Source organism: Triticum urartu, chromosome 4, assembly GCF_003073215.2.
Source record: "Triticum urartu cultivar G1812 chromosome 4, Tu2.1, whole genome shotgun sequence".
NCBI lineage: Eukaryota > Viridiplantae > Streptophyta > Magnoliopsida > Poales > Poaceae > Triticum > Triticum urartu.
In genome coordinates this window covers 83,003,115-83,030,889 of record NC_053025.1, presented here as the reverse complement: position 1 = coordinate 83,030,889, position 27,775 = coordinate 83,003,115, and the positions used below count along the sequence as shown (strand labels likewise).

Here is a 27,775-nt window from a genome sequence, read left to right as displayed (position 1 = left end):
TTGGAATATATGTGATTTTTGGGAAGAAGAATCAACACAAGACGATGCCCGAGGGGGCCACGAGGCAGGGGGCGTGCCCTGGGCCCTCGTGGCCACCCCGTAAGGCGGTAGGTTCCCTTCTTTCGCCGCAAGAAAGCCAATATCTGGATTAAAATCGTGTCCAAAATTCAGCCCAATCGGAGTTACGAGTCTCCGGGAATTTAAGAAACGGTGAAAGGGAAGAATCAGGAACGCAGAAACAGAGAGAGACAGAGAGACAGATCCAATCTCGGAGGGGCTCTCGCCCCTCTGCCACCATGGAGACCATGGACCAGAGGGGAAACCATTCTCCCATCTAGGGAGAATATCAAGGAAGAAGAAGAATAAGAAGGGGGGCTCTCTCCCCCTCTCTCCCGGTGGCGTCGGAACGCCGTCGGGGCCATCATCATGTGACGACGATCTACACCAACACCTCTATCATCTTCACCAACGTCTTCATCACCTTCCCCCATCTATCTACATCGGTCCACTCTCCCGCAACCCGTTGTACCCTCTACTTGGACATGGTGCTTTATGCTTCATATTATTATCCAATGATGTGTTGCCATCCTATGATGTCTGAGTAGATTTTTGTTGTCCTATCGGTGATTGGTGAATTTCTATGATTGGTTTAATTTGCTTGTGGTTATGTTGTTGTCTTTTGGTGCCCATCATATGAGCGCGCGCGTGGATCACACCATAGGGTTAGTTGTATGTTGATAGGACTATGTATTGGAGGGCAAGAGTGACAGAAGCTTCAACCTAGCATAGAAATTGATGCATACGGGATTGAAGGGGGACCAATATATCTTAATGCTATGGTTGGGTTTTACCTTAATGAATGTTAGTAGTTGTGTATGCTTGCTAATAGTTCCAATCATAAGTGCATATAATTCCAAGTCAGGAATGACATGCTAGAAGTGGCCTCTCCCACATAAAACTTGCTATCGGTCTAGTAAAGTAGTCAATTGCTTAGGGACAATTTCGCAACTCCTACCACCACTTTTCCACACTCGCTATACTAACTTTATTGCTTCTTTACCTAAGACAGCCCCTAGTTTTTATTTACTTGCCCTTTATATTCTTGCAAACCTATCCCGTTACACCTACAAAGTACTTCTAGTTTCATACTTGTTCTAGGTAAAGCGAATGTTAAGTGTGCGTAGAGTTGTATCGGTGGTCGATAGAACTTGAGGGAATATTCGTTCTACCTTTAGGTCCTCGTTGGGTTCGACACTCTTACTTATCGAAAGAGGCTACAATTGATCCCCTATACTTATGGGTTATCAGTCACCACCTGGCCACGAGGGTCCAGGGCGCGCCCTCTGCCTCGTGCGCCCCACATGGCCCTCTGTGACGCCCCCGATTTAATCGTACACTAATCATACACGCAAACGTGTACGATCAAGATCAGGGACTCACGGGAAGATATCACAACACAACTCTACAAATAAAATAAGTCATACAAGCATCATATTACAAGCCAGGGGCCTCGAGGGCTCGAATACAAGAGCTCGATCATAGACGAGTCAGCGGAAGCAACAATATCTGAGTACAGACATAAGTTAAACAAGTTTGCCTTAAGAAGGCTAGCACAAACTGGGATACAGATCGAAAGAGGCGCAGGCCTCCTGCCTGGGATCCTCCTAACTACTCCTGGTCGTCGTCAGCGGGCATCACGTAGTAGTAGGCACCTCCGGTGTAGTAGGGGTCGTCGTCGACGGTGGCGTCTGGCTCCTGGGCTCCAACATCTGGTTGCGACAACCAGGTAACAGGGATAGGGGAAAAGAGGGAGAAAGCAACTGTGAGTACTCATCCAAAGTACTCGCAAGCAAGGAGCTATACTACATATGTATGCAATGGTATCAAATGGAATAAGGGTATCATATGTGGACTGAACTGCAGAAAGCCGGAATAAGGGGGGGATAGCTAGTCCTTTCGAAGACTACGCTTCTGGCAGCCTCCGTCTTGCAGCATGTAGAAGAAGGTACACTGAAGACCTCCAAGTAACATCGCATAGCATAACCCTAACCGATGATCCTCCCCTCGTCGCCCTGTGAGAGAGCGACCACCGGTTGTATCTGGCACTTGGAAGGGTGTGTTTTATTAAGTATCCGGTTCTAGTTGTCATAAGGTCAAGATACAACTCCAAGTCGTCCTGTTACCGAAGATCACGGCTATTCGAATAGATTAACTTCCCTGCAGGGGTGCACCACATACCCCAACACGCTCGATCCCATTTGGCCGGACACACTTTCCTGGGTCATGCCCGGCCTCGGAAGATCAACACGTCGCAGCCCCACCTAGACCAACAGAGAGGTCAGCACGCCGGTCTAAACCTAAGCGCCCAGGGGTCTGGGCCCATCGCCCTTAGCACACCTGCACGTTGCGAACGCGGCCGAAAGCAGACCTAGCCTAGTGGCCTTCCAGTCCAATCCGACGCGCGCCACTCAGTCGCTGACGTCACGAAGGCTTCGGCTGATACCACGACGCCGGGATACCCATAACTACTCCCGCGTAGATGGTTAGTGCGTATAGACCAAATGGCCAGACTTAGATCAAATACCTAGATCTCGTTAAGCGTATTAAGTATCCACGAACCTCGACCAGGGCCAGGCCCACCTCTCTCCTAGGTGGTCGGAACCTGCCCTGCCGCTCCGCCTCAAAACTCCACTCGCGGGTGCTCCTCAAGCTGACCCGTCTTTAATCACCACATGTATCATGTATAAAGTATATAGTATATACCCGTGATCAACTCCCGAGTGATCACAGCCCGATAGTATAGCATGGCAGACGGACAAGGATGTAGGGCCACTGATGATAAACTAGCATCCTATACTAAGCATTAGGATTGCAGGTAAAGGTAACAACAGTAGTAGCAAGGACAGGCTATGCATCAGTATAGGATTAACGGGAAGCAGTAACATGCTACACTACTCTAATGCAAGCAGTATAGAGAAGAGTAGGCGATATCTGGTGATCAAAGGGGGGGGGCTTGCCTGGTTGCTCTGGCAAGAGAGAGTGGTCGTCAACTCCGTAGTCGTACTAGGTAGCAGCGGCGTCGGTCTCGGTGTCTAGCGAGAGAAGAGGGGGAAGAAACAATAAATATAATGCAAACAAATGCATGACGATGCATGACATGACAAGTATCGGTGCTAGGGGTGCCCTATCGCGGTATGAGGTGATACCGGTGAAAGGGGGAAACATCCGGGAAAGTATCCCCGGTGTTTCGCGTTTTCGGACAGATGAAACAGAGGGGGAAAGTTGCGTGTTCGCTATGCTAGGGATGCGTGGCGGTTAAACGGGCTGCGTATTCAAATTCGTCTCGTCGTTCTGAGCAACTTTCATGTATAAAACTTTTTCATCCGAGATACGGTTTATTTTATATTAATTTTAAAAGATTAAAATCATTTTTAGTATTTAGTTAATTATTTTAATTAAACATTATCCAGAACAGTGCACGCTGACGTCAGCATGACGTTAGCAGTCAACAGAGGCGTTGACTGGTCAACTGACGTGTGGGTCCCGTTCGTCATACTCTGTTTTAATTAACTAACAGTTAATTAGGTTAATTAGTGATTAGGTTAATCTAATTATAATTAATTAACTTAATTAACTCCTTAATTAATTAACTAATTAATTATTATTATTATTATTATTTTATTTATTATTTTTTTTTCTTTCTTTTTTTAATTAAAACGTTCTGGGGGTGGGCCCCCGTTGTCATAGGGCCACTGGGCCTTAGCGGATCGGGTGCGCCCATTCGGGCGGTGCGGGCGCAGGGACACCCGCACGCGAGGCCACCAGGGGCGAGGCGGGGCGCCAGAATCTGGCGAGGTAGGGGGGAAAGGGGCGGCCAGCTCCGGCGAGCGGCGGGGCCGGGCAGCAGGGGGCTGTGGCCCGTGCGGGGAACGGCGGACGCGACGAAGCAGCAGCGGGCCGCGGCGGACAGAGGAGCAGGGGCGGGCGACGAGCTGCAGCGAGCAGGCGATCGCGGGACCATGGACACGCACTGGCCGGTCGGGAACGAGGTGCGAGATGCGGCCACGGGCGAGGGTGAGCGCGGCCGGATCCGTTCGGTGCGGTGGTCGCAGGCATCAGCGAGCAGCAGAGAGGAGAAGAGGAGGCCGAGGGCCTCACCGTCCGGTGTAGGGCTAGGCAGCGGGTGACGAGGAGGAGGACGGGGACGACGTGCTGCGCGACGGCGAAGTCCGGCGGCGTCCGGGACGGCTTCGGGCGACGAGGTCGGGGTCGAGGCGGCGATGGCGGGGCGGCGCCGGGAGGAAGCAGAGGCGCCAGGAGGCCGGTCGGGGGGGGCGGGTTGAGGAGGCGGTGTGGGGAGGCGATGAGGAGGCGCCGGCGGAGACGGGCGGCGCCGGCCGGTGACGGGGCGCAGGGATGAGGCGGCGGGGTCGAGGCGCCGTCTCCCCCGATCCAGATCGGGGAGGGGCGAGGGAGACGCGCGGGGGTGGGACGAGTGGGGGAGAGTGGGGATCGGGTGGGGGGTTAGGGTTCGGGGGGTGGCCTTGTAGGCCAGAGAGGAGGGCCGGCTGGGCCGGCCGGTTGGCCCAGCATGGGGGGGTTGGTCTTTTTTTTAGTTTTACTTTTCGTTATTTTTCTTTTCTGTTTTATTTTAGTTACATATTAATTTTATTTTAGCAAAATATGACTACAACCCCTAAAATAATGTTTCAGAACAATCCACTACTGTAAGAAGTTATGGCCCGATATAAAATAGTTTAGTATTTTATAAAATACCAAAGGCGTTTAAATAGTTGTTTTTGCTACTGTTTGAACCATTTTAGTGCATTTAATCCTTCTACAAAAATGTGGTTCCTCCACCATTATGATTTAGGATTTATCTGTCGCACTTTAAACATTTTAGTTTTAACGTTTGAAAACTTTTGTTGTTTGCCATATTTTGAATTGATTTTGAATCGGTTTTGTACTAACGAAAGATTAGCAACAGTAATGAAGGTGATGTGGTCTCATTAGCAGAGTTTTACTGTCGCTTAATTATCCGGGCGTCACAATTCTCCTCCACTACAAGAAATCTCGTCCCGAGATTTAAGAGGGGAGTAAGGGGGAAAGTTCTGGTTACGATGTTCTAACGGATCTTCTCGAAGAAGTTAATCCCTTTCATTGATGTCTTCAATTCTTTATTCCAATGCATCATAATGAAGTTGTCTTCCTTCGGGAACTCCATTGTACTTACGAAAGGATAAGGGGGTATTACGGAAGAACGGACCTTACAAGGTTGACTATCTGGCGGATAACTCAGGGAATGTGGTAGAAAGTAACTCTCGAATAGATACTTAAGAAAATATCGAGAGTAAAGTAAGAAGGTATAGTAATAAGCTTCAAGCGGATAAGCAATCTTTAGATGCCTGAAGCAGAGCAGGAAAGAGGGTTCAGAGCAACGAATAAGCATTGCGGTTGAAACCAGAATAGATCTCCTGGCAGGTGGCTCGTGAATTACATAAGAAGTCAAGCGCGAGGAATAACTTGACAACAGGGTGTACAGGAGGTCAGGTTTCGATCCTGTGGAACTTTGGGTTATGGGTCCACCATGAGGTTAAAAGTAGGAAGGGGACTGACATCTTGCACGGTCATGATAGCAAGTCATGCCATAGGGTAGCCTGTTGATTATGTCGGCAACAACGTCGATACCAAGGGCGAGGGACGAAGAGAACCATTTTCCTGCTCGTTGCCACGAGGCGGACCAATATGCAAAGTTCTCGTCCATCGGTGGCTACCGAAATGTCATCAACAATAGTAACAGGGTCTTGCTGACAGAATTGTACAACGAGGGGTTTACTTAAGCAGGAGAATATTACTGCTTAGATCATATAGATCACAAGAAAGGTTAAACCAAACAATGGAAAGGAAAATATGATTATCAGATTAAACAGAACAATGGAAAGGAAAATGTGTTAAAACACATATTTCGGGGGTATATCCTTCCCAAGAACAAGCAGAGTATGATATCCAAGCCCGAATATTAAGTAGAAAAGCCTCTAGGTAAGGGGAGAGAAATTTCATGACATTATCCATATAGCGTTGTTTGGATAGTTGAGCAAGAAACAATTAGCATTGGGCTTCAAATGTTCTTGTTGATGAAGAGAGTACCACAGACATGCTTTGAGATAGCATTGACATGGTCTTCCATCAAAGGTCGGACTTTGGATATACAAAGGATTCACCAGGAACAATTTATAAAGAAAGTCATTCCATTTCCTCATGGAAGAATGGTCATCCTTGCTAAAAAGGAAACTAAAACATTAGGTACTCCGGTGAGGTGTGCTAGGCATGACATCACCTTACCGAGTCATATAAGGACCAATGTTATGACTCTTGAAAAATGTCCCAACCATCATATATGACCGAGGTTCAGATCCGATTGGTGTCAGGATACCTCAGACATTAGGATGCCTGAGAAGAAAAAGGTCCAACATAATTTTGACGAGATGACCATGTAAGATTCTCGGGGAAATGAACTTATGGAAGCGAGTTCCAAAACAAGAGTTCATCATTAAACCAAGAAGAGGATGAGGAGGTAGCTGATGAACTCAGTGACAATTCATTGATATCTCCAAAAGATGGATTTCCACGATTATGTGAACAAGGAGATAACATTTTCAGATCAAATAATATAATGAAGTATGCTCGAGGAAAACATACACAATTAAACATTGGTTGAAAGGTGCACCCGAATTATGGGGTTATGTAGCATGATCAATGTTAGAACGGTGGTTCAGCAACCGATAGTCTAAGAATGAAATTTCGATCATTAACTTCAAAGCCATAGGGTTGCTAGAAGTGCAGAATCCATACCCCACCGTTCACTTGTGGGTACCCCGGTTGGAATCAACACGAGGACCAAGAAAGAATGGTGATGGTGAGAAGTATCATTATAGCAAGAATTCTTAAGAGGTGGAGCAATCCTCACAACCTTCTTGACATTAAATATGGTAATACTCCGCGGTAGAACATATCATAAGTCGGATAGCAAGGAACTCAAGGTACAACACAAATCAGGAACAAGTTTTGTGTTGGAGGGAATGCAATAATGTTGTCGATGATAACCCAAATCATCGAGGGCAAAGGATGCTATTTCTCATCAAGAATTCAATTGATATCCTGGAAACACTCAGAATGTTGATGATGATCATGACACTTTTGTCGAGAGGTTTCATGAAGATGTAATCAACCAGCGACGACATCAATTCAAAGGAATGATGAAGCGAAAGGTTATTGGAACCATGGGTACGGCACAACTTGAAATCAAGCTTGTTGTTCAAGGCAAAATGATATGATGAGGAAAATCGACGTAAGCTTAGCTCATTGTCAAATAATTGTGCTACGGGAAGAAGGACCGGGTAGCACAGTTAAAATTTAACATGGTAATGATATAGCCGATCAGGCTAGGAGTGACTTGAAGGATTATTAAACTCATAAGCAACGGAGATTAACTTATTGAGTCGGAGTGCGGAATTGATTCACTTGTCGGTGTCCTTGAGGGGTCCTAACAACTCAGAACCCGTTGGAAAAATGGAATTGACGAGAATAATAGTTGATGAAGAACTCATAAGAAGTTATGTAGTTCCGTGTTATTCTCGAGACACCAGAGGGTAATACTCGAAGGTAAATCAGAATAAGGATTGGACAGGTATAGTGAACTGCAGAAGACAAGTACTTTAACTTGTCCAAGAAATGGATCAAAGGAAGAAATTTTGGTCGAAAACACATCCAAGGATACAAGATGATCTTGTAACAAGGGGATAATTATTTTAAGAGAAGCTCCCATGATCAGGTATACATCGTGTCCATGGGCATGAACACAGGGTTCAAGGTCGACTCCCACTTGTTCAACGCATAACCTTTCATTCACCTCTTGTATTTTGAAAATGACATTAGTTGTTGAAAGTTTTACCTGGTGCAATACCAGATAAGTATGACCCGTGAAATCTTCCGGGTTTGCACAAATTAGGGAAGGCATTAGTTCAAACCATCGGGTATCTTAGGAACATATATCACAAACTTCAGGAGTAAATAACACAAGCTCAAAAGTAGAGCATGGATGACAAGGTAGAGGATACAGTTTACCAAAGGCATTATATACCTATGGAAAGGATCACAAGGTTATTGAACATTAAGGACGATGTCGGATGAAATCAAACAATGGATCTGACGATACACAATGGAGCTGATGTGAGTATCGGTACTCTACCAGAAGAAGAAAGAATGCAAAGGCATTGGATTATGGAAACAACTGACTAATCCAGAGCTCAAGTGCAAAGGAATTATGATTTTCAAATCAAGGGATCAGAAGCAATGTTCTGATTAGGATGGATAAGTTGAATAGCCTTAGGGGTACAATCGACGACAATTGGATTTGTTGAGAACCAGCCCATGTTCAAAATGACGTCTGAGCCGGAAATATAATTTAAAAGGATCAACTGATGATTGCGTGCATTCGCACTCATGTTGAATCAAAGGGATCAAAATGACGGTGCCTAAGGATACTAACGAATATTGTCAGACATATGGAAAGCATCCATCATGCAAGCAGACAAGTATTGCAGAGCAATAAGCTACTAAGGATTTTTGGAGGATCGAATAGTATTTCGATGACCATTGTGAAACACATGAACAACTAGGGATGAGCAGATACTCGATAAGGGCGAGATATTATCCGTAGGGGTATTCAGGTGGCGAGGAACTGCAAGTCAGTAGGCACAAAATATTCTCGGAACAATACAGAGAATTTTCGGTGTATCTTGTAATAACAAGATCAATGGGATTTGAAAGGGCAAGTGGATGTAGTTATCCATAATGGTATAACAGTGGTAGGGAATTTGCAAAGGCGATGGGCATAAAGTCCCGAAACAGTAGCAGAGAGTAACTACGAAATCTTCTGGTGCAGCAGGCGATCATCTGGCCTGAATGGGGCTCTTCGGGAGGAAGTATTTTCGAGAACCTAAAGTTAGATTTTAGCAAAATCATTTAACCCGAATAGAAGAGAGATCAGAGTCCCAGAGTATAGACGAGGAATAAAAGATCCTAATACCATCCAATGGCGATGTGGGCCCGTAAGCCGCACAGCCATGTTAGTAAAACATTTTTCATCGACTAGACTCAACTTCGGCCAACGAGTGTGGAAGGGGGATTCCTACAGGCAGTCGGCTCTGATACCAACTTGTGACGCCCCCGATTTAATCGTACACTAATCATACACGCAAACATGTACGATCAAGATCAGGGACTCACGGGAAGATATCACAACACAACTCTACAAATAAAATAAGTCATACAAGCATCATATTACAAGCCAGGGGCCTCGAGGGCTCGAATACAAGAGCTCGATCATAGACGAGTCAGCGGAAGCAACAATATCTGAGTACAGACATAATTTAAACAAGTTTGCCTTAAGAAGGCTAGCACAAACTGGGATACAGATCGAAAGAGGCGCAGGCCTCCTGCCTGGGATCCTCCTAACTACTCCTGGTCGTCGTCAGCGGGCATCACGTAGTAGTAGGCACCTCCGGTGTAGTAGGGGTCGTCGTCGACGGTGGCGTCTGGCTCCTGGGCTCCAACATCTGGTTGCGACAACCAGGTAACAGGGATAGGGGAAAAGAGGGAGAAAGCAACCGTGAGTACTCATCCAAAGTACTCGCAAGCAAGGAGCTATACTACATATGTATGCATGGTATCAAATGGAATAAGGGTATCATATGTGGACTGAACTGCAGAAAGCCGGAATAAGGGGGGATAGCTAGTCCTTTCGAAGACTACGCTTCTGGCAGCCTCCGTCTTGCAGCATGTAGAAGAAGTAGACTGAAGTCCTCCAAGTAACATCGCATAGCATAACCCTAACCGATGATCCTCCCCTCGTCGCCCTGTGAGAGAGCGACCACCGGTTGTATCTGGCACTTGGAAGGGTGTGTTTTATTAAGTATCCGGTTCTAGTTGTCATAAGGTCAAGATACAACTCCAAGTCGTCCTGTTACCGAAGATCACGGCTATTCGAATAGATTAACTTCCCTGCAGGGGTGCACCACATACCCCAACACGCTCGATCCCATTTGGCCGGACACACTTTCCTGGGTTCATGCCCGGCCTCGGAAGATCAACACGTCGGCAGCCCCACCTAGACGCAACAGAGAGGTCAGCACGCCGGTCTAAAAACCTAGCCGCCCAGGGTCTGGGCCATCGCCCTAGCACACCTGCACGTTGCAAACGCGGCCGAAAGCAGACCTAGCCTAGTGCCTTCAGTCCAATCCGGCGCGCGCCACTCAGTCGCTGACGTCACGAAGGCTTCGCTGATACCACGAACGCGGGATACCCATAACTACTCCCGCGTAGATGGTTAGTGCGTATAGACCAAATGGCCAGACTCAGATCAAATACCCAGATCTCGTTAAGCGGTTAAGTATCCGCGAACGTCGACCAGGGCCAGGCCCACCTCTCTCCTAGGTGGTCGGAACCTGCCCTGTCGCTCCGCCTCAAAGATCCACTCGCGGGTGCTCCTCAAGCCGACCCGTCTTTAGTCACCACATGTATCATGTATAAAGTATATAGTATATACCCGTGATCAACTCCCGAGTGATCACGGCCCGATAGTATAGCATGGCAGACGGACAAGGATGTAGGGCCACTGATGATAAACTAGCATCTTATACTAAGCATTAGGATTGCAGGTAAAGGTAACAATAGTAGTAGGAAGGACAGACTATGCATCAGTATAGGATTAACGGGAAGCAGTAACATGCTACCCTACTCTAATGCAAGAAGTATAGAGAAGAGTAGGCGATATCTGGTGATCAAAGGGGGGGCTTGCCTGGTTGCTCTGGCAAGAGAGAGGGATCGTCAACTCCGTAGTCGTACTGGGTAGCAGCGGCGTCGGTCTCGGTGTCTAGCGAGAGAAGAGGGGGGAGAAACAATAAATATTTAAGCAAACAGATGCATAGCGATGCATGACATGACAAGTAGCGGTGCTAGGGGTGCCTTATCGCGGTATGAGGTGATACCGGTGAAGGGGGGAAACATCCGGGAAAGTATCCCCGGTGTTTCGCGTTTCGACAGATGAAAAGAGGGGAAAGTTGCGTGTTCGCTATGCTAGGGATGCGTGGGCGGTTAAACGGGCTGCGTATTCAAATTCGTCTCGTCGTTCTGAGCAACTTTCATGTAATAAAACTTTTTCATCCGACGAATACGGTTTATTTTAATATTAATTTTTAAAAGATTAAAATCATTTTTAGTAATTTAGTTAAAATTATTTTTAATTAAACTTATCTAGAACAGTGCATGCTGATGTCAGCATGACGTCAGCAGTCAACAGAGGCGTTGACTGGTCAACTGACGTGTGGGTCCCGTTCGCCATACTCTGTTTTAATTAACTAACAGTTAATTAGGTTAATTAGTGATTAGGTTAATCTAATTATAATTAATTAACTTAATTAATTCCTTAATTAATTAACTAATTAATTATTATTATTATTATTATTTTATTTATTATTTTTTTTTCTTTTTTTTTTAATTAAAACGTTCTGGGGGTGGGCCCCCGTTGTCATAGGGCCACTGGGCCTTAGCGGATCGGGTGCGCCCGTTCGGGCGGTGCGGGCGCAGGGACACCCGCACGCGAGGCCACCAGGGGCGAGGCGGGGCGCCAGAATCTGGCGAGGTAGGGGGGAAAGGGGCGGCCAGCTCCGGCGAGCGGCGGGGCCGGGCAGCAGGGGGCTGTGGCCCGTGCGGGGAACGGCGGACGCGACGAAGCAGCAGCGGGCCGCGGCGGACAGAGGAGCAGGGGCGGGCGACGAGCTACAGCGAGCAGGCGATCGCGGGACCATGGACACGCACTGGCCGGTCGGGAACGAGGTGCGAGATGCAGCCACGGGCGAGGGTGAGCGCGGCCGGATCCGTTCGGTGCGGTTGTCGCAGGCATCAGCGAGCAGCGGAGAGGAGAAGAGGAGGCCGAGGGCCTCACCGTCCGGTGTAGGGGCTAGGCAGCGGGTGACGAGGAGGAGGACGGGGATGACGTGCTGCGCGACGGCGAAGTCCGGCGGCGTCCGGGACGGCTTCGGGCGACGAGGTCGGGGTCGAGGCGGCGATGGCGGGGCGGCGCCGGGAGGAAGCAGAGGCGCCAGGAGGCCGGTCGGGGGGGGCGGGTTGAGGAGGCGGTGTGGGGAGGCGATGAGGAGGCGCCGGCGGAGACGGGCGGCGCCGGCCGGTGACGGGGCGCAGGGATGAGGCGGCGGGGTCGAGGCGCCCGTCTCCCCCGATCCAGATCGGGGAGGGGCGAGGGAGACGCGCGGGGGTGGGACGAGTGGGGGAGAGTGGGGATCGGGTGGGGGGTTAGGGTTCGGGGGGTGGCCTTGTAGGCCAGAGAGGAGGGCCGGCTGGGCCGGCCGGTTGGCCCAGCGTGGGGGGGGTGGTCTTTTTTTTAGTTTTACTTTTCGTTATTTTTCTTTTCTGTTTTATTTTAGTTACATATTAATTTTAGTTTAGCAAAATATGACTACAACCCCTAAAATAATGTTTCAGAACAATCCACTACTGTAAGAAGTTATGGCCCGATATAAAATAGTTTAGTATTTTATAAAATACCAAAGGCGTTTAAATAGTTGTTTTTGCTACTGTTTGAACCATTTTAGTGCATTTAATCCTTCTACAAAAATGTGGTTCCTCCACCATTATGATTTAGGATTTATCTGTTGCACTTTGAACATTTTAGTTTTAACGTTTGAAAACTTTTGTTGTTTGCCATATTTTGAATTGATTTTGAATCGGTTTTGTACTAACGAAAGATTAGCAACAGTAACGAAGGTGATGTGGTCTCATTAGCAGAGTTTTACTGTCGCTTAATTATCCGGGCGTCACACCCTCCTCCACTTATTCCTGCACCCACACACTTCGTCTTCCTCTAGAAAAAATCACCACATAGCTCAAACTCGTGTTATAGCTTGTTTTGCTGCGATTTTCAATCTCCTTGCTCAAAGCTCCACTCACAAAACTACTTTGGGGGATTGTTCTTCGGTATGTGACTCCTCCGATGGTCTAATTAGTTTTTGTTCTAGTGCTTTATTCATTGCAAATTTTTGCTGCTTAGGTGACCCTGTTCTTGAGCTTGCATGTCAAATTTATTTGGTCAAAAGTAGTTATAATGCATGATATAGTCTCTAGGCACTTGTGGGAGTAGTTACTATCAATTTTGTTGAGTTTGGTTCACTTTTATTTTGAGTTACTAAAAATTTCAGAAATTTTCAGAAAAAGAAAATGATGAAGAGATTGTTGAGAGGCTCTTCGAGCCGAAGCTCGAAGGATAAGCAAAGTGAGGAGGATAAGAAAACCAAATATAATCTCCCTCGCACTGCGGAGGTTCTGCCGTGTGAATGGCCTTGTGATGAGTTCTTGAAGGCAGCCGGGATTCACGATAATTTTTATTATTTGGCTGAGAATGCATGCCTCACCGACTTCCTCCGCGACCAGCGCGAATAGTATCTCCTACTCACTAATATTTTTGTGCAAAATTTTCATTTCCATGCTAGGAGATCACCACCTTCAGTCGAGTTTCACTTATATGATGAAGTTAAGGAGATGTCCCTATATGATTTTTGTCGGGTATGCAAGATACCCTTTGAGGATAGCATAGAGGAACCACACCGTAATGATGTAGAGGGATTTATTAATAAAATTGCTGTAGGGGAAACAAGGAAAGTTTCAGGTGCAAGAATTACTAGCATACATTTTCCCATTCTACGTTACTTTGCAATATTTGCTAGTAGATGCTTGATTGGTCGCGGGAACAGTGGAAATCTTAGTGCTCCTGATATTGTTATTTTGCGCCATGCTTTCTTTCGTGATACAACTTTCAGTCTAGGCGCTATTATTGCTAAATGATTAAGTCTGAACCATACAAAGGGCCCCATTCTCGGTGGCATCTTTGCCTCGCGCCTTGCTGCACACTTTAATATACCTATTAGGCATTATGAGAAAGAAGAAAAGTTGTTGCCCCCTGTCTTTCTAGATTATAAGAGTATGATAGCACATGACTTTATTGTTAAAGATAAGAAGAAGATGCTTAAGTATAATCAGATATTTGATAAAAAATATTGTGAGATTATTACCTTGCCTGCGCCCTCTTTGTTTAACATATTTTCAGGCACGTACCTCATCCTGCCGGAGGCCATTTATGCGTACTGGAGCTTGACACCCATTCCAGAGCCTGAGTCGGAGCCACCCCTGGACCCTTATCGACAGTCTGTTTATCAGTGGGATCCGGAGGAGCTCGCTAACCAGTGGCATCCTCCTCAGTACACTAGAGAGAACCAATTTGATCCATGGGCATAGACCAACTTAGGCCAAAAGCCTAAGCTTGGGGGAGTACGTATTTCTCACCGACATTACATTCATGTTCACACACTCATGCCAGTTGTCGGTGCTCATACTTCTTCATTGTACTATCCATGCTAGTTTATTTTCCTTTTTCTTGCTTTCTTCTTGTGTGCTTGAATAACCTTAAGAAAAACTAAAAAACATTAGTTGTAGCTTTTAGCTAGTTTACTTTCCATGTCGTAGTAGTAGTAATTAAAAGAAAATCGCAAAAGGTTTCTCATTCTTCTTGTGCTTGTTGGGAGCTTTCCCATGTAAATAGTTTCTTTTCTTTTCTTTGGGGGTCGAGAGGAGAAGACCATGATGAAAATGTTGAAGTGGCTCTTATATGCATTATTGTTGATTTAACCAAGAGCCTATATTACCTTGTCTTCTCCCTTGAATTAAATGCTTGCAGATTCTGGCTTAGTCCAATGCACGTGCACTATTATTAGTATCCACACCGTTCGGTCGTGCAAGTGAAAGGCAATAATGACGATATATGATGGACTGATTGAGATGAGAGAAGCTGGTATGAACTCGACCTCTCTAGTTTTTGTAAATATGATTAGTTCATCGTTCCTGATTCAGCCTATTATGAATGAAACATGTTTGCAATGACAATTAGAGATTATAGTTGCTTATGCCATGCTTAATTAGTTAGGAGTTTATAATGGTTTACCTTGCGTGCCAACATGCTATTAAAATGGTTGTGATGTGGTATGATAGGATGGTATCCTCCTTTGAATGATTCGAGTGGCTCGACTTGGCACATGTTCACGCATGTAGTTGAAACAAAATCAACATAGCCTTCACGATATTTATGTTCATGGTGGATTATATCCTACTCATGCTTGCACTCAATGTTTATTAATTTTAATGCATGTTCATGACTGTTGTCGCTCTCTAGTTGGTCGCTTCCCAGTCTTTTTCTAGCCTTCACTTGTACTAAGCGAGAATACTGTTTGTGCATCCACTTCCATAAACCCCAAAGTTATTCCATATGAGTCCACCATACCTTCCTATATGCGGTATCTACATGTCATTTCAAGTAAATTTGTATGTGCCAAACTCTAAACCTTCAAATAAAATTCTGTTTTGTATACTCGAATAGCTCATGTATCAACTACGGTTGTCTGTATCTTCCATGCTAGGCGGGTTATTCTCAAGAGGAGTGGACTCCGCTCCTCACTCACGAGGAAATGGCTCGTCACCGGGATGCCCAGTTCGATGCTCAAACCAAATCAAAATAATTGCAAACAAAACTCCCCCGGGATTTTTGTTAGTTGGAGGCACCCGTTGTTTCGGGCGAGCCATGGATTGATGCTTGTTGGTAGTGGGGGAGTATAAACTTTACCATTCTGCTTGGGAACCGCCTATAATGTGTGTAGCATGCAAGATACCGAGATCTCTCGGTTGTTATGTTGAGAATGAAAGTATGCCGCTCAAAATATTATTTATCTCTATTTCAAAAACTGAGCTCTGGCACCTCTACAGATCCCTGCTTCCCTGTGAGAAGGGCCTATCTATTTACTTTTATGTTGAGTCATCATCCTCTTATTAAAAAGCACCAGTTGGAGAGCAATGATGTCATTTATATGCATTACTATTAGTTTACATTGAGTATGACTGGATCTCTTTTACCATGAATTACAATGTCTAGTCAGTCCTTGCTCTTTAAAGGTGCTCTGCATTTATGTTTTGCGGTCTCAGAAAGGGCTAGAGAGATACCATCTTATTATATCATATTATAATTGCTTTGAGAAAGTGTTGTCATCTGAGATTTATTATTATTGCTCGCTAGTTGATTATGCCATTGATATGAGTAAACATGAGACCTAAATGTTATTATGATTATGGTTAGTTCATAATCTTTGCTGAAAACTTGACTGCTGGTTTTACATATTTACAACAACAAGAGCAAACAGAGTTTGTAAAAGTTTTTCTTTATCACTTTCAGTTTGTCAACTGAATTGCTTGAGGACAAGCAAAGGTTTAAGCTTGGGGGAGTTGATACGTCTCCATCGTATCTACTTTTCCAAACACTTTTGCCCTTGTTTTGAACTCTAACTTGCATAATTTGAATGGAACTAACCCGGACTGACGCTGTTTTCAGCAGAATTGCCATGGTGTTATTTTTGTGCAGAAATAAAAGTTCTCGGAATGACCTGAAACTTCACGGAGAATATTTTTGGAATATAAAAAATATTGGCGAAAGAATCAAGACCAGGGGCCCACAACCTGTCCACGAGGGTGGGGGGCACGCCCACCCCCCTAGGGCGCGCCCCTGCTTCGTGGGCCCCCTGGTGCTCCACCGGCCTCAACTCCAACTCCATATATTCACGTTCAGGGAGAAAAAAACAGAGAGAAGGATTCATCGCGTTTTACGATACGGAGCCGCCGCCAAGCCCTAAACTCTCTCGGGAGGGCTGATATGGAGTCCGTTCGGGGCTTCGGAGAGGGGAATCCGTCGCCGTCGTCATCATCAACCTTCCTCCATCACCAATTTCATGATGCTCACCACCGTGCGTGAGTAATTCCATCATAGGCTTGCTGGACGGTGATGGGTTGGATGAGATTTGTCATGTAATCGAGTTAGTTTTGTTAGGGTTTGATCCCTAGTATCAACTATGTTCTGAGATTGATGTTGCTATGACTTTGCTATGCTTAATGCTTGTCACTAGGGCCCGAGTGCCATGAGTTCAGATATGAACCTATTATGTTTTCATGAATATATGTGAGTTCTTGATCCTATCTTGCAAATCAATAGTCACCTACTATGTGTTATGATCCGGTAACCCCGAAGTGACAATAAACGGGACCACTCCCGATGATGACTGTAGTTTGAGGAGTTCGTGTATTCACTAAGTGTTAATGCTTTGGTCTGGTACTCTATTAAAAGGAGGCCTTAATATCACTTAGGTTCCAATAGGACCCCGCTGCCACGGGAGGGTAGGACAAAAGATGTCATGCAAGTTCTTTTCCATAAGCACATATGACTATATTCGGAATACATGCCTACATTACATTGATGAATTGGAGCTAGTTCTGTGTCACCCTATGTTATAACTATTGCATGAAGAATCGCATCCAACATAATTATCCATCATTGATCCATTGCCTACGAGCTTTTCACATATTGATCTTTGCTTAGTTACTTTTTTTTGTTGCCACTGTTACAATTACTACAAAGCCGCTACTGTTACTTTTGCCACCGTTACCGTTACTTCCATACTACTTTGCTACTAAATACTTTGCTGTAGATGTTAAGTTATCCAGGTGTGGTTGAATTGACAACTCAGCTGCTAATACTTGAGAATATTCTTTGTCTCCCCTTGTGTCGAATCAATAAATTTGGGTTGAATACTCTACCCTCGAAAACTGTTGCGATCCCTATACTTGTGGGTTATCATGATGCATAGCAACGAGAGGGGAGAGTGTTGTCCACGTACCCTTGTAGACCGAAAGCAAAAGCGTTGTGACAACGCGGTTGATGTAGTCGTACGTCTTCACGATCCGACCGATCCTAGTATCGAAAGTACGACACCTCCACGATCTGCACACGTTCAGCTCGGTGATGTCCCAAGAACTCAACGATATGACCGAGGTGGATTATGGTGGAGGGGGCACCACACACGGCTAAGACAATGATCAACTTGTGTGTCTATGGGGTGCCCCCCTCCCCGTATATAAAGGAGTGGAGGAGGGGGAGGGCCAGCCCTCTCATGGCGCACCCTGGGAAGAGTCCTACTCCCACCGGGAGTAGGATTCCCCCTTTCCCTAGTTGGAGTAGGAGAGAAGGAAGGAGGAGAGAGGGAGAAGGAAAGGGGGGCGCCCCCCTTCCCTAGTCCAATTCGGACCCAAGGGGGAGGGGGCTCGCGGCCTGCCCTGGCCGCCCCTCTCTCTCTCCACTAAAGCCCATTAGGGCCCATATACTCCGCGGGAGGTTCCGGTAACCCCTCGGTACTCCGGTAATTGCCCGAACTTACCCGGAACCATTCCGGAGTCCAAACATAGTCGTCCAATATATCGATCTTTATGTCTCGACCATTTCAAGACTCCTCGTCATGTCCGTGATCATATCCGGGACTCCGAACTACCTTCGGTACATCAAAACATATAAACTCATAATATCGATCATCACAGAACTTTAAGCGTGCGGACCCTACGGGTTCGAGAACTATGTAGACATGACCGAGACACGACTCCGGTCAATAATCAATAGCGGAACCTAGATGTTCATATTGGCTCCCACATATTCTGCGAAGATCTTTATCGGTCAAACCGCATAACAGCATACGTTGTTCCCTTTGTCATCGGTATGTTACTTGCCTGAGATTCGATCGTCGGTATCTCAATACCTAGTTCAATCTCGTTACTGGCAAGTCTCTTTACTCGTTCTGTAATGCATCATCTCACAACTAATTTATTTGTTACATTGCTTGCAAGGCTTATAGTGATGTGCATTACCGAGAGGGCCCAGAGATACCTCTCCGACAATCGGAGTGAGAAATCCTAATATCGATCTATGCAAACTCAACAAACACCATCGGAGACACCTGTAGAGCATCTTTATAATCACCCAGTTACGTTGTGACGTTTGGTAGTACACAAAGTGTTCCTCCGGTATTTGGGAGTTGCATAATCTCATAGTCATAGGAACATGTATAAGTCATGAAGAAAGCAATAGCAATATACTAAACGATCAAGTGCTAAGCTAATGGAATGGGTCAAGTCAATCACATCATTCTCTAATGATGTGATCCCGTTAATCAAATGACAACTCATGTCTATGGCCAGGAAACTTAACTATCTTTGATTCAACGAGCTAGTCAAGTAGAGGCATACTAGTGACACTTTATTTGTCTATGTATTCACACATGTACTAAGTTTCCGGTTAATACAATTCTAGCATTAATAATAAACATTTATCATGATATAAGGAAATATAAATAACAACTTTATTATTGCCTCTAGGGCATATTTCCTTCACCTATAATATCTAAAGCTACTTGACCCACGCGCGGGATCCGACGACCCCCCTCACAACCGACGACCTCTCGGTCGTCGGTGGAGGGGAGCCGCCGGTAGATTGGCCTCTCCTGGCGACGGCTAGAGTTCCAGTTGTTTGGCACATGAGTGATTTTTTCTAACTTAACTTTTTTTAGAAATGGAGGAGGACCCCCGGCCTCTGCATCTGGACGATGCATGTAGTCACTTTATTAAAAATTCACATAAGACCTTACAAAGTCATACAACAGTAAGCCTAAAGCCATCGTCTAGGCAACATCTGTCGCTACTCCTATCCAGTTGATGTAGGGATGCTGATAGTCTGGGCCTAATACCAAACAGACCTCGTAGCCAAACCTACCATCTAAGACCTGAGGTCCCAAGCAGGACGCCTGTCGGGTATGGGGCACCCATCAGTCCGGTGCACTTCTCAACCAGGACGCCTGCCGGGTATGAGGCCGCCGCAGCCACCTGCCACCAATCCATCTTCAGAGATGTACTGTTGCATCTACCGTGCCAGGTCTCTCTACCATCGACGCCACCATGATGCCAGACAGCGTCGTCCTCCTGTGCGAGTCCATCCTCGTACATCGGGCACCGAGTCTCCACTACGCCACACTGCCGAGATCCGCCGTCATCAATGTGTAGGATGAAGCACCGCTCCACCAAGAAAGCCGCCCACTGGTCCCTCGATCTCATGCACGCCTCCAAGAATGACGCCCCAAGGAGGAAACGACACCAACCCGCCGCCGTCATCCGATCTACTTATCTATGGTTTCCCTCGGAGGTAGCAGATAGTCGTCTTGAACTTCTCCTTGGCGATGCCTTCAAGAAGGAAACACCACATACCAGCACCGTCACCGCCGGCCTTGGCCAGGTTTTCACCCGGTTCTGAACAGAGGACCTCCATCAAGCAACTTGTACACGAACCGCCACCATCGCTGCCGGGGACTAGACGGAAAATCTAGGCCGCCGCCGCCTGACCGGCCACGGCACCACCATGGTGCCTAGGCCGGCGTCGTCAGGCCTACCATGCCCGCCTATAGACACTCACCAGATCCGTCGGCCCGCCGAAGCCCATCTCGGTACGGCGAGATTCGCGATATGGGCCTCCGCCATAGGGGCTCCTCTGCCGCGGTATCGCGCCTGCGCTGACACCGCTGTCACACTCGCCGCCGGACCATGGTGCCGGGAACCAGCCGCACCACGCCGCCGGTATCTTGTAGTTCTGTGCGCCACCGCCGCCAGGGGAGGACGCAACCACCACGTGAGGGGGAAAGCCCTGCCGCCGCCATCACCGGCTAGGCTACGGGTGTGGCTTCCGGCGGCGACATGGGAGAGAGGACGTGGGAGGAGGCCTTTGGGCCGGCGGCGGATCTCGCCCCCATGTCACCTAGGTTAGGCGACGCGGGGGCAGGGGAGGAGACGCTCTAACTTACCTAGTATAGCACTACTTTTTTTTTGCATGGTAATACATGTCTCATTCATATCATAACGAACAAAGTACAAGTCACGTAAAGACCGACATGACAAAACTGGAAAGATAGTAGAACATCTCTGAGCTTGACATAAACGCCTGTCACCTGCCTCCGGCACCACAAAGCAACCACCGAAGAAAAGAATGGCGACTCACCTCCTCACTAGAGCTCGACGCGGCTCCATCGTTGATATGCAGTTTTGCGGACCTCCAAGGTGGCTCACCAAAAATGAAGCCCTTGCCGTTGAACGAATCAGACCGGGACAACACCCCGGACACACCATCGAACTCCAGATATGGCACCCGAGCATGACTAAAACGCCGAAGGAGGAAACCATACCTGCCATCCACGAACCACGAGCCCAACACATGCTCCGTCTTCCAGATATCGTCGTTGTAGACCATAATCTGCATCCGCTCCTTGACTACCTCCCAAGCTCCGTGTCGACGCTGGAGCAAACGCCGTCGCAACGGCGGAGCACGAGGACACAGGTCCACCACAAGGATGTCGCCGCCGCCACGCCATCCTTACTTGAACAGACTGGTTTCCAAATCCATTCCCAACCATAGGACCGATGGCCTCGTCAGGAAAACGCTGTCATCCCCAATCACAAGAATCTTTATTCAACGCTGTCATCGTTGCCGCTGAAGTAAAAACAATAAACAACCTAAAAACCTAGACTACGAGGGAGTAAAAAAACAATCCACATACGTGGATCCGGCGACCCCTCTCACCACCGACGACCGAGGTCGCCGGTAGAGGGGAGCCGCCGGAGAACGGCGTTGGAAGATCGGCCTCCCTGACCGCGGCTAGGATTCCAGCCGCACGGAGGAGAGGAAAACAACGAGACCCTTGCCAATCGCTCACCCCCCTCAACGGTTTGTAGCATCGCACACATTTATCGTCGCGCAAAGGGCGAGCTCTCGTGATGGCCACGTCGATTTACAGTGCCGCGGGAATGAAGAGAAAAAAAAGAGATAGGAGTATGGTCGAGCGCACGAATTGCGGGATTGACTAGCGACTCTTTCGCCCCTCAGGCCCTCACACCCAGCGTCTTCCTCCTAGGGTTAGGAAAAACGTGGCCGCCGCCGCCCTCCCCCACTTCGCTCGAGGTCGCCCCTCTCCATGTCCCCTCCTGAGCTCCACCTCCTCCAGCCCCCGCCTGGGCTCTGCTCCTTCTTCCTTGTTGGCGCTCAACCGGACGAGGCTGAACTGCCACAAACTGCGGCAGAGGGACACGTCGATGAGGATGGCAAGTCGAGGTAAGCCGCCGCGGATTTGCTCACCGCTAGCTCCTGGTCTTTTCTTCTACTTAGTGCTCTCTTACCTCCTCTTCCCTAACCTCATCTATGCTAGCTGGAGGGGATCGGGAGGCGTGAGGCGTGGATACGGGTGGAGCGCTGAAGAAGGGTTGTGTGGGGCAACCGGCCCGTCTTATTTTGTGGAGTGGCCATTATCATCGCCAAGCTACTCAACTCGTCGAACCCGATGTCGCCATGTTCGGGAAGAAGGATTGTCAGCAGTGGCGTCTCCTCTGCCGAATGATAACTAACAGATTTGGTAATACTAATTATCAGCACTCTCTTCTCATGTTTTGAGGGTATCTTAGCTTTGAGAATGAACTAAATGTTTATTTGGGGAGAGATTTTGCTCCATTTTTGTAATCATTTTGAATTGATGGTCTGATGGATATCATGTCTGTGTCTATTTTGATGCTTCAGGCCTTCAGTTACATTTTTTGTCTTTGCCATCCAAGAAGAAAGTTACATACTGTCCCCACCTCCTCCTTATATTATTATTATAGCTGACGCAGACAGTTGATTCCTTGCATCAATGGGAAGGATACATTAGGTACCGTGTAGACTCTATGTTCAAGGATTTCAGTAAGGAAAGCTACCATGATCTGGAAGGATGGAACAATGTTGATATGTGTGTATGATTCCAAATGGCCTTTGCATGTTTTCAGAAATTGGGATCATAAATTTTCATCACCTTCTAATCACCCTCCCCCCTCTCTCTCTATGTGGCCTCGTCTCCTACCCCTTTCTCTTCTCAATCCGGATCCATGGATCCTGTGGGGCTCGGGCTCAAAGTGGTCGTTGTGCCCTCGCGCCCGGTGGGGCGTCAATGCTGCCAAGAGCTGCCTGCTCAGCCCGCGCCTGAACCTCAGGACGCATGGCTGCACCCCTCCACGACCAAAGGCTGCGGCGGGGACGGCCAATCGCAGCCAAAGCTTGGGGGCAAGATAATCTCCTGTACGGCCTGGCCACCGCTGGCATGTTGGTGCCCTCAACAAGTTCTTGCACGGGGATGTGAAGTCTGGTCCGAGGCCGCTCGGTCAGATGGCGCTCACTCTAGTGCCAAGCAGACTTCTTGAGCTCCTGCTTCACTTGCAAGAAGCTGTAAGGAAACTGCATTTACATCTATCACTACGCCCAGTCTTTCAGAGTTTCAGTTTGAAGATACTCCGATGATTACACCTGAATGAAAACAGTTTATCCAACCAATAATTGCGGTGTTGTTCGCCTGGGAACATCCCATATACATTTGGGGAAGAAACCTTGTGAAAACTTGAAAAATTCATCCAATTGTTTCTTTGTACAGCAACTGAACATATTGCTTCGGTGTAATCATTCATCCAATTGCATTATTTGACACAACAACTGTTTCTTTCTATGCATCTTCAGACAGAAAGGCATACTGATTTAATTGTTGTGTGCCATTGCATCGGTGAAAAGGCATTCTGCAGTGCCGAGTGCCGGGACCAAGAGATCATGATCGAAGAGGAAGCGAAGCGCAAGATCGTCATCAGATGCCCGTCCTGCTCAACCCTGCATGGGTGGATGGAACGGACAATAGCGGAGGACATGGACATTGCTCGTCCTGAACAACGTCGAGGTATTGATATGACCAATTTTTTTGAATAAATATGTAGTTTGATAATTCTGCTGACCAGTTCAATTGATCTGATGTGGTTGCCTTACTATGGGCAGTGCCAATGCGAACTACCAGAGTCATATGAGGCTTACCGAAAGTGGCAACATCGGTGGCATTCCGGTCCAATGCAGATGTTCAAGCTTTGCATATCCAACATCATCAAGCCCAAGGCATTGCTATGCTCTTTTTGTTGTAATATCTAAACAGAATGTACTACAAAATAGATAATCTGACGAAGATGTGGCACGTGAGATGTTCTCCAATAATGTTAACTTGTTGTCAAAAACTCTAAAATGGTACTGCTTTTTGAACCGAGTGTCAAACCCAATTGAGTCAAGTCTCCCTTGCAGTACGGTATTTTGTGGCGCTTGCTTAGGTTACACTTTGAAAATCATTTGCCTTCTGTATGCATCATGTGTGATCTCTTTTTGTTCCAGTAGGGACCATTCAGTGGGATTTCTATTGAATAAGCTTTGAACCTGAATTGATATTTTATGGTTAACAGAGTTAAGTCGCAGGAAATATGTGCTTTTGGTAATTGAGGTAGATATATGTGTGTTTCTTTTTTGCTGTAATGTGGTTGTTATTTTAATTTAGAAATTTAACAGATGTTGTTTGCATGACAAGATGTGTACTGTACCTACTTACTAATAGCAGAATCTTAATCCTTCGCAAGCAGTCGATGGAGACTTGGCATTCCCGGGTTTACTTTGCGAACAATATCATTTAGGAACTGACTGCCATTTACTGAATTGTTGAAAAGTGGATATGATGGAAGAAGGTACCGGAAATGTTCTTGTTGTTGTAAGCTATTTGCATGAAGCGCTAAAATGCAAAAGAAATTTCTTGGAGCAGACATAGAGGTAAATTAAATTAATCTTTACTTCTTCTCAGCTTAAATTCTTTTATTGTTTCCCTTGATTAGCTGCAGTTTGGATGTGTTTCAGCAACAGTCTTATTTGGGAATACATGTGAAACATTTTGTGATCTTTCATGCTTCTGTCCTCTCCTCAGGTCATATGAATATGCACTGTTGTAGTGTTCACACTCGTCTGAAGCTGGTTCCTTTCATTTTCCAGGATTTGACGCTGCTGCTTCTTACCTCTGTAGAGATCCTGGTATGGTGCCTCGTAACAATGATACTGTAAATGGAACCGATGCAAAGGTCAAGTACTATGACACCTGCCTGCAGCATCCGCCGCCTCGTTCTTCTCACTGTTCTATCTGTAACAACTGTGTGGAGCGTTTTGATCATCACTGTCCTTGGGTTGGTCAATGCATAGGACTGGTAACTATATTAATGCCTAATAGTCTAATATATTTCATTGTCATCCGAATCTGCATGGTGAATCTCTATTGCAACTATTAATCAATGTTTGGTGCTAACTACCAACTTTTCTCGTGCAGCGTAATTATCGTTTATTATATATGTTTGTATTCTTGACCACATTACTCTGCCTCTATGTGTCTGGGTTCTGTTGGGTGTACATAATTAAGATCAAAGATGCAGAGGATTCATCGATTTAGAGGGCAATGTTGAAGACACCTGCCTGAGTGATTCGGATCATCTACTGTTTTATTTGTGTGTGGTTTTTTGGCAGTCTTTTTGTCTTTCATCTCTACCTGAAGAGCACCAATCAGGTCGCTTCCCTTCCCACCTTTCCTCTGTTTTAAAACTCTTGGTATTTAAATCATTTTGTCGCAACTTCGTAATTATTCAATCCTTCATCTTTGCAAACAACCTACAAGAACTTTAGGTATCGGTGCGACCTACGGTCTAACCCATATACCAAGATTGCTTAGAGCTAACATAGAGGTTAATTAAATTAATCTTTAGTTCTTCTCTTGTCATGTTTTCATTAGTAAACCTTAAGGTAAATTCTCTTAGAAAATCATATGTCTTCATGGCCGGCATGATGGTGGCGACATGACCCCCCGTGATGATGGCCCGATCCGGGACACCGTCTTCTTCGCGTTTTGCATGTCTTCAAAGATTAAATAAAATATTTTGCATGTCTTTGCTTGCTACACTAATATGCAGGTTTGTGAAATGATGAATAAGACCTCTTCTTTTCAAAGTATATGTTAGAGAGTACTCGTTGAATTTATAGATATGAAGTGTTTGTAAAATTGCTTAATATCTTATATCTTGCTTGTGCAGTTGAGGGCACCAGGAGAGAGATCGTATCATATTTCTTGTCAGTTGTGCTCTGGATCTTCTCCTATTCATATACGTAACAACACACTCCTATGAAGCAATTCATATAGCTTACATTTCATTGCATCTCCTCTGTCATTTTTAATTGGTTATATGCATGTGCTGTTGCAGAAAATTGTTTCTAAGACAAGCGGTTACTATAATTAATGGAAGCAGAGTTCTTGCTTGATAATTGATGGTATGGTGTTATATTTTTAACCAGTGCCGCTTATCTACACTGTCAACACGTTAATAACTACAGTAGCTTGGTTAGTGCGCACAGTAACACCTCAAGAGGCGCCACCAGGTGGCGCCCCAGCCACCAGTAGTATAGCACTAGTTGGCCTAAAAAAACCTAGTACTGCTGTACGAGAGTGGATATACTCCCCCAAAATATACTCAATGCATTAGCTGCCGCAGCCGCAGGGGCGACGGCAGCCTGGGCGGCGAGCAGTGGGCGCCCTTCACCGTGCTGACCCTTGTAGGCGGCGGCTGACGGGGTGATAAGTTTATTCGGTAACTTCCTGTACTAGCTGTAATTTAGACGGCGTCATATTTGGTTCGATTCCGCTTCGACGAAGGCCTCTGTAGCGTGTTCATAGTTTCGGCCTTGGCTACTGCGGAATCTTTCAGTCGCCTTGCTTATGTAGCGTGTCTTGATGATACGTTGATGTTCGATTCTGTCTTCCTAAGGATGGGTTTTGAAAGTGATCGCCTCACTGCTACAAAATTCATTGTGAATTGGCACTGTAATACTACACCACTGCTAGTATGGCATCACATGCCGAAATCGAACCAGTTTTTGCAAATTGAAGGCAGTAGTAAAACAAATAAAATATAACAGGGAAAAAAATGTTAGGGCATGATGAGGACATGACTACCTTGGATACGACCAGAAATATTGCATACATGCATATTTGTCAGGTGATTTCTAATGCAAACTATTTAATAATTTATTTATGTTATCCAGAACAAAAATACTTCACACTTTTGTGTTCTGTCTAATTGCAGATGTATGGAATATTTGTACAATCTACATATGAAGATAAGGGAAAATAAGGGAAAATGAGAAGTTTAGGTTCTGTTCAAAAAGTCCTCTCACGTCACTTTCGGGCCAAGAGAAGATAGAGTCCAAGTCTTTCACATTCTGGATTCAGATTCGGACTGCACAGACATACCTGAATCAAAACACCAACTTTTTCATATGGACTCCAAATTGGGTGATTCTTTTTTTTGTTGAAAACTAGATTTCGTGCTCTTTCCAACCCAATTGGATTCACCTTCAAATTCGTCCGGAGCATTGAGATATGGACGAAACAATCTGATGTTGTAACAGAATCCGTGTCAAACTACAAGCCCAAAGGTGTTGCATCACCTCCACTTGGGCCCATGAGCCTTGTACGACCTAGGATTAGTTTTAGGCTGCCTTGGGACGTCCTCCCACCTCCTTGGCCGCCACCCCTTGCTCCTATATAAGTAGATCTATCTAATAGCTTTTTCCTTGGAATTTGTTTAGTTAAAAGTTAGCCATTGCAACTTTGTGTACTTTGTTTGTGTCCAACGACCAGACCAAGACTGCTTACGGATCCCCACCATCATTAATACTTCATATATATTTGCAATATTCAGATTGCTATCATATTCTTGCTCGTTCTTCCATTGCTTGCAGGAATAGACCTTCGTGGTTAGGCTGACCGTGCTTCCGACATCATCAGTAACCTCAGGAAATTGATTTAGCGATTGCTAAGGCGCAACATCGTGCACG

General features: G+C 46.2%; 1 protein-coding gene and 1 long non-coding RNA gene across 3 annotated transcripts; both read left to right on the top strand.

Moving 5' to 3' along the window:
* Positions 1–21,835: 21,835 nt before the first annotated feature.
* LOC125550799 lies at positions 21,836–24,220 on the top strand. Of its 2 annotated transcripts, none has more exons than XR_007301868.1 (4): positions 21,836–22,138; positions 22,233–22,436; positions 23,564–23,774; positions 23,870–24,220. It is a non-coding gene; the product is annotated as an uncharacterized LOC125550799 (long non-coding RNA). The 2 variants fall into 2 exon arrangements; XR_007301867.1 differs by having other exon boundaries at positions 21,843–22,138; positions 23,615–23,774.
* Positions 24,221–24,492: 272 nt separating this feature from the next.
* LOC125554625 (probable protein S-acyltransferase 2) lies at positions 24,493–27,555 on the top strand. The gene is made up of 4 exons (XM_048718124.1): positions 24,493–24,676; positions 24,893–25,180; positions 25,369–25,454; positions 25,975–27,555. The coding sequence occupies exons 2-4, from the start codon at positions 24,934–24,936 to the stop codon at positions 26,065–26,067; spliced, it is 426 nt and encodes a 141-aa protein (XP_048574081.1). The 5' UTR covers positions 24,493–24,676; positions 24,893–24,933; the 3' UTR covers positions 26,068–27,555.
* The last annotated feature ends 220 nt before the right edge of the window (positions 27,556–27,775 follow it).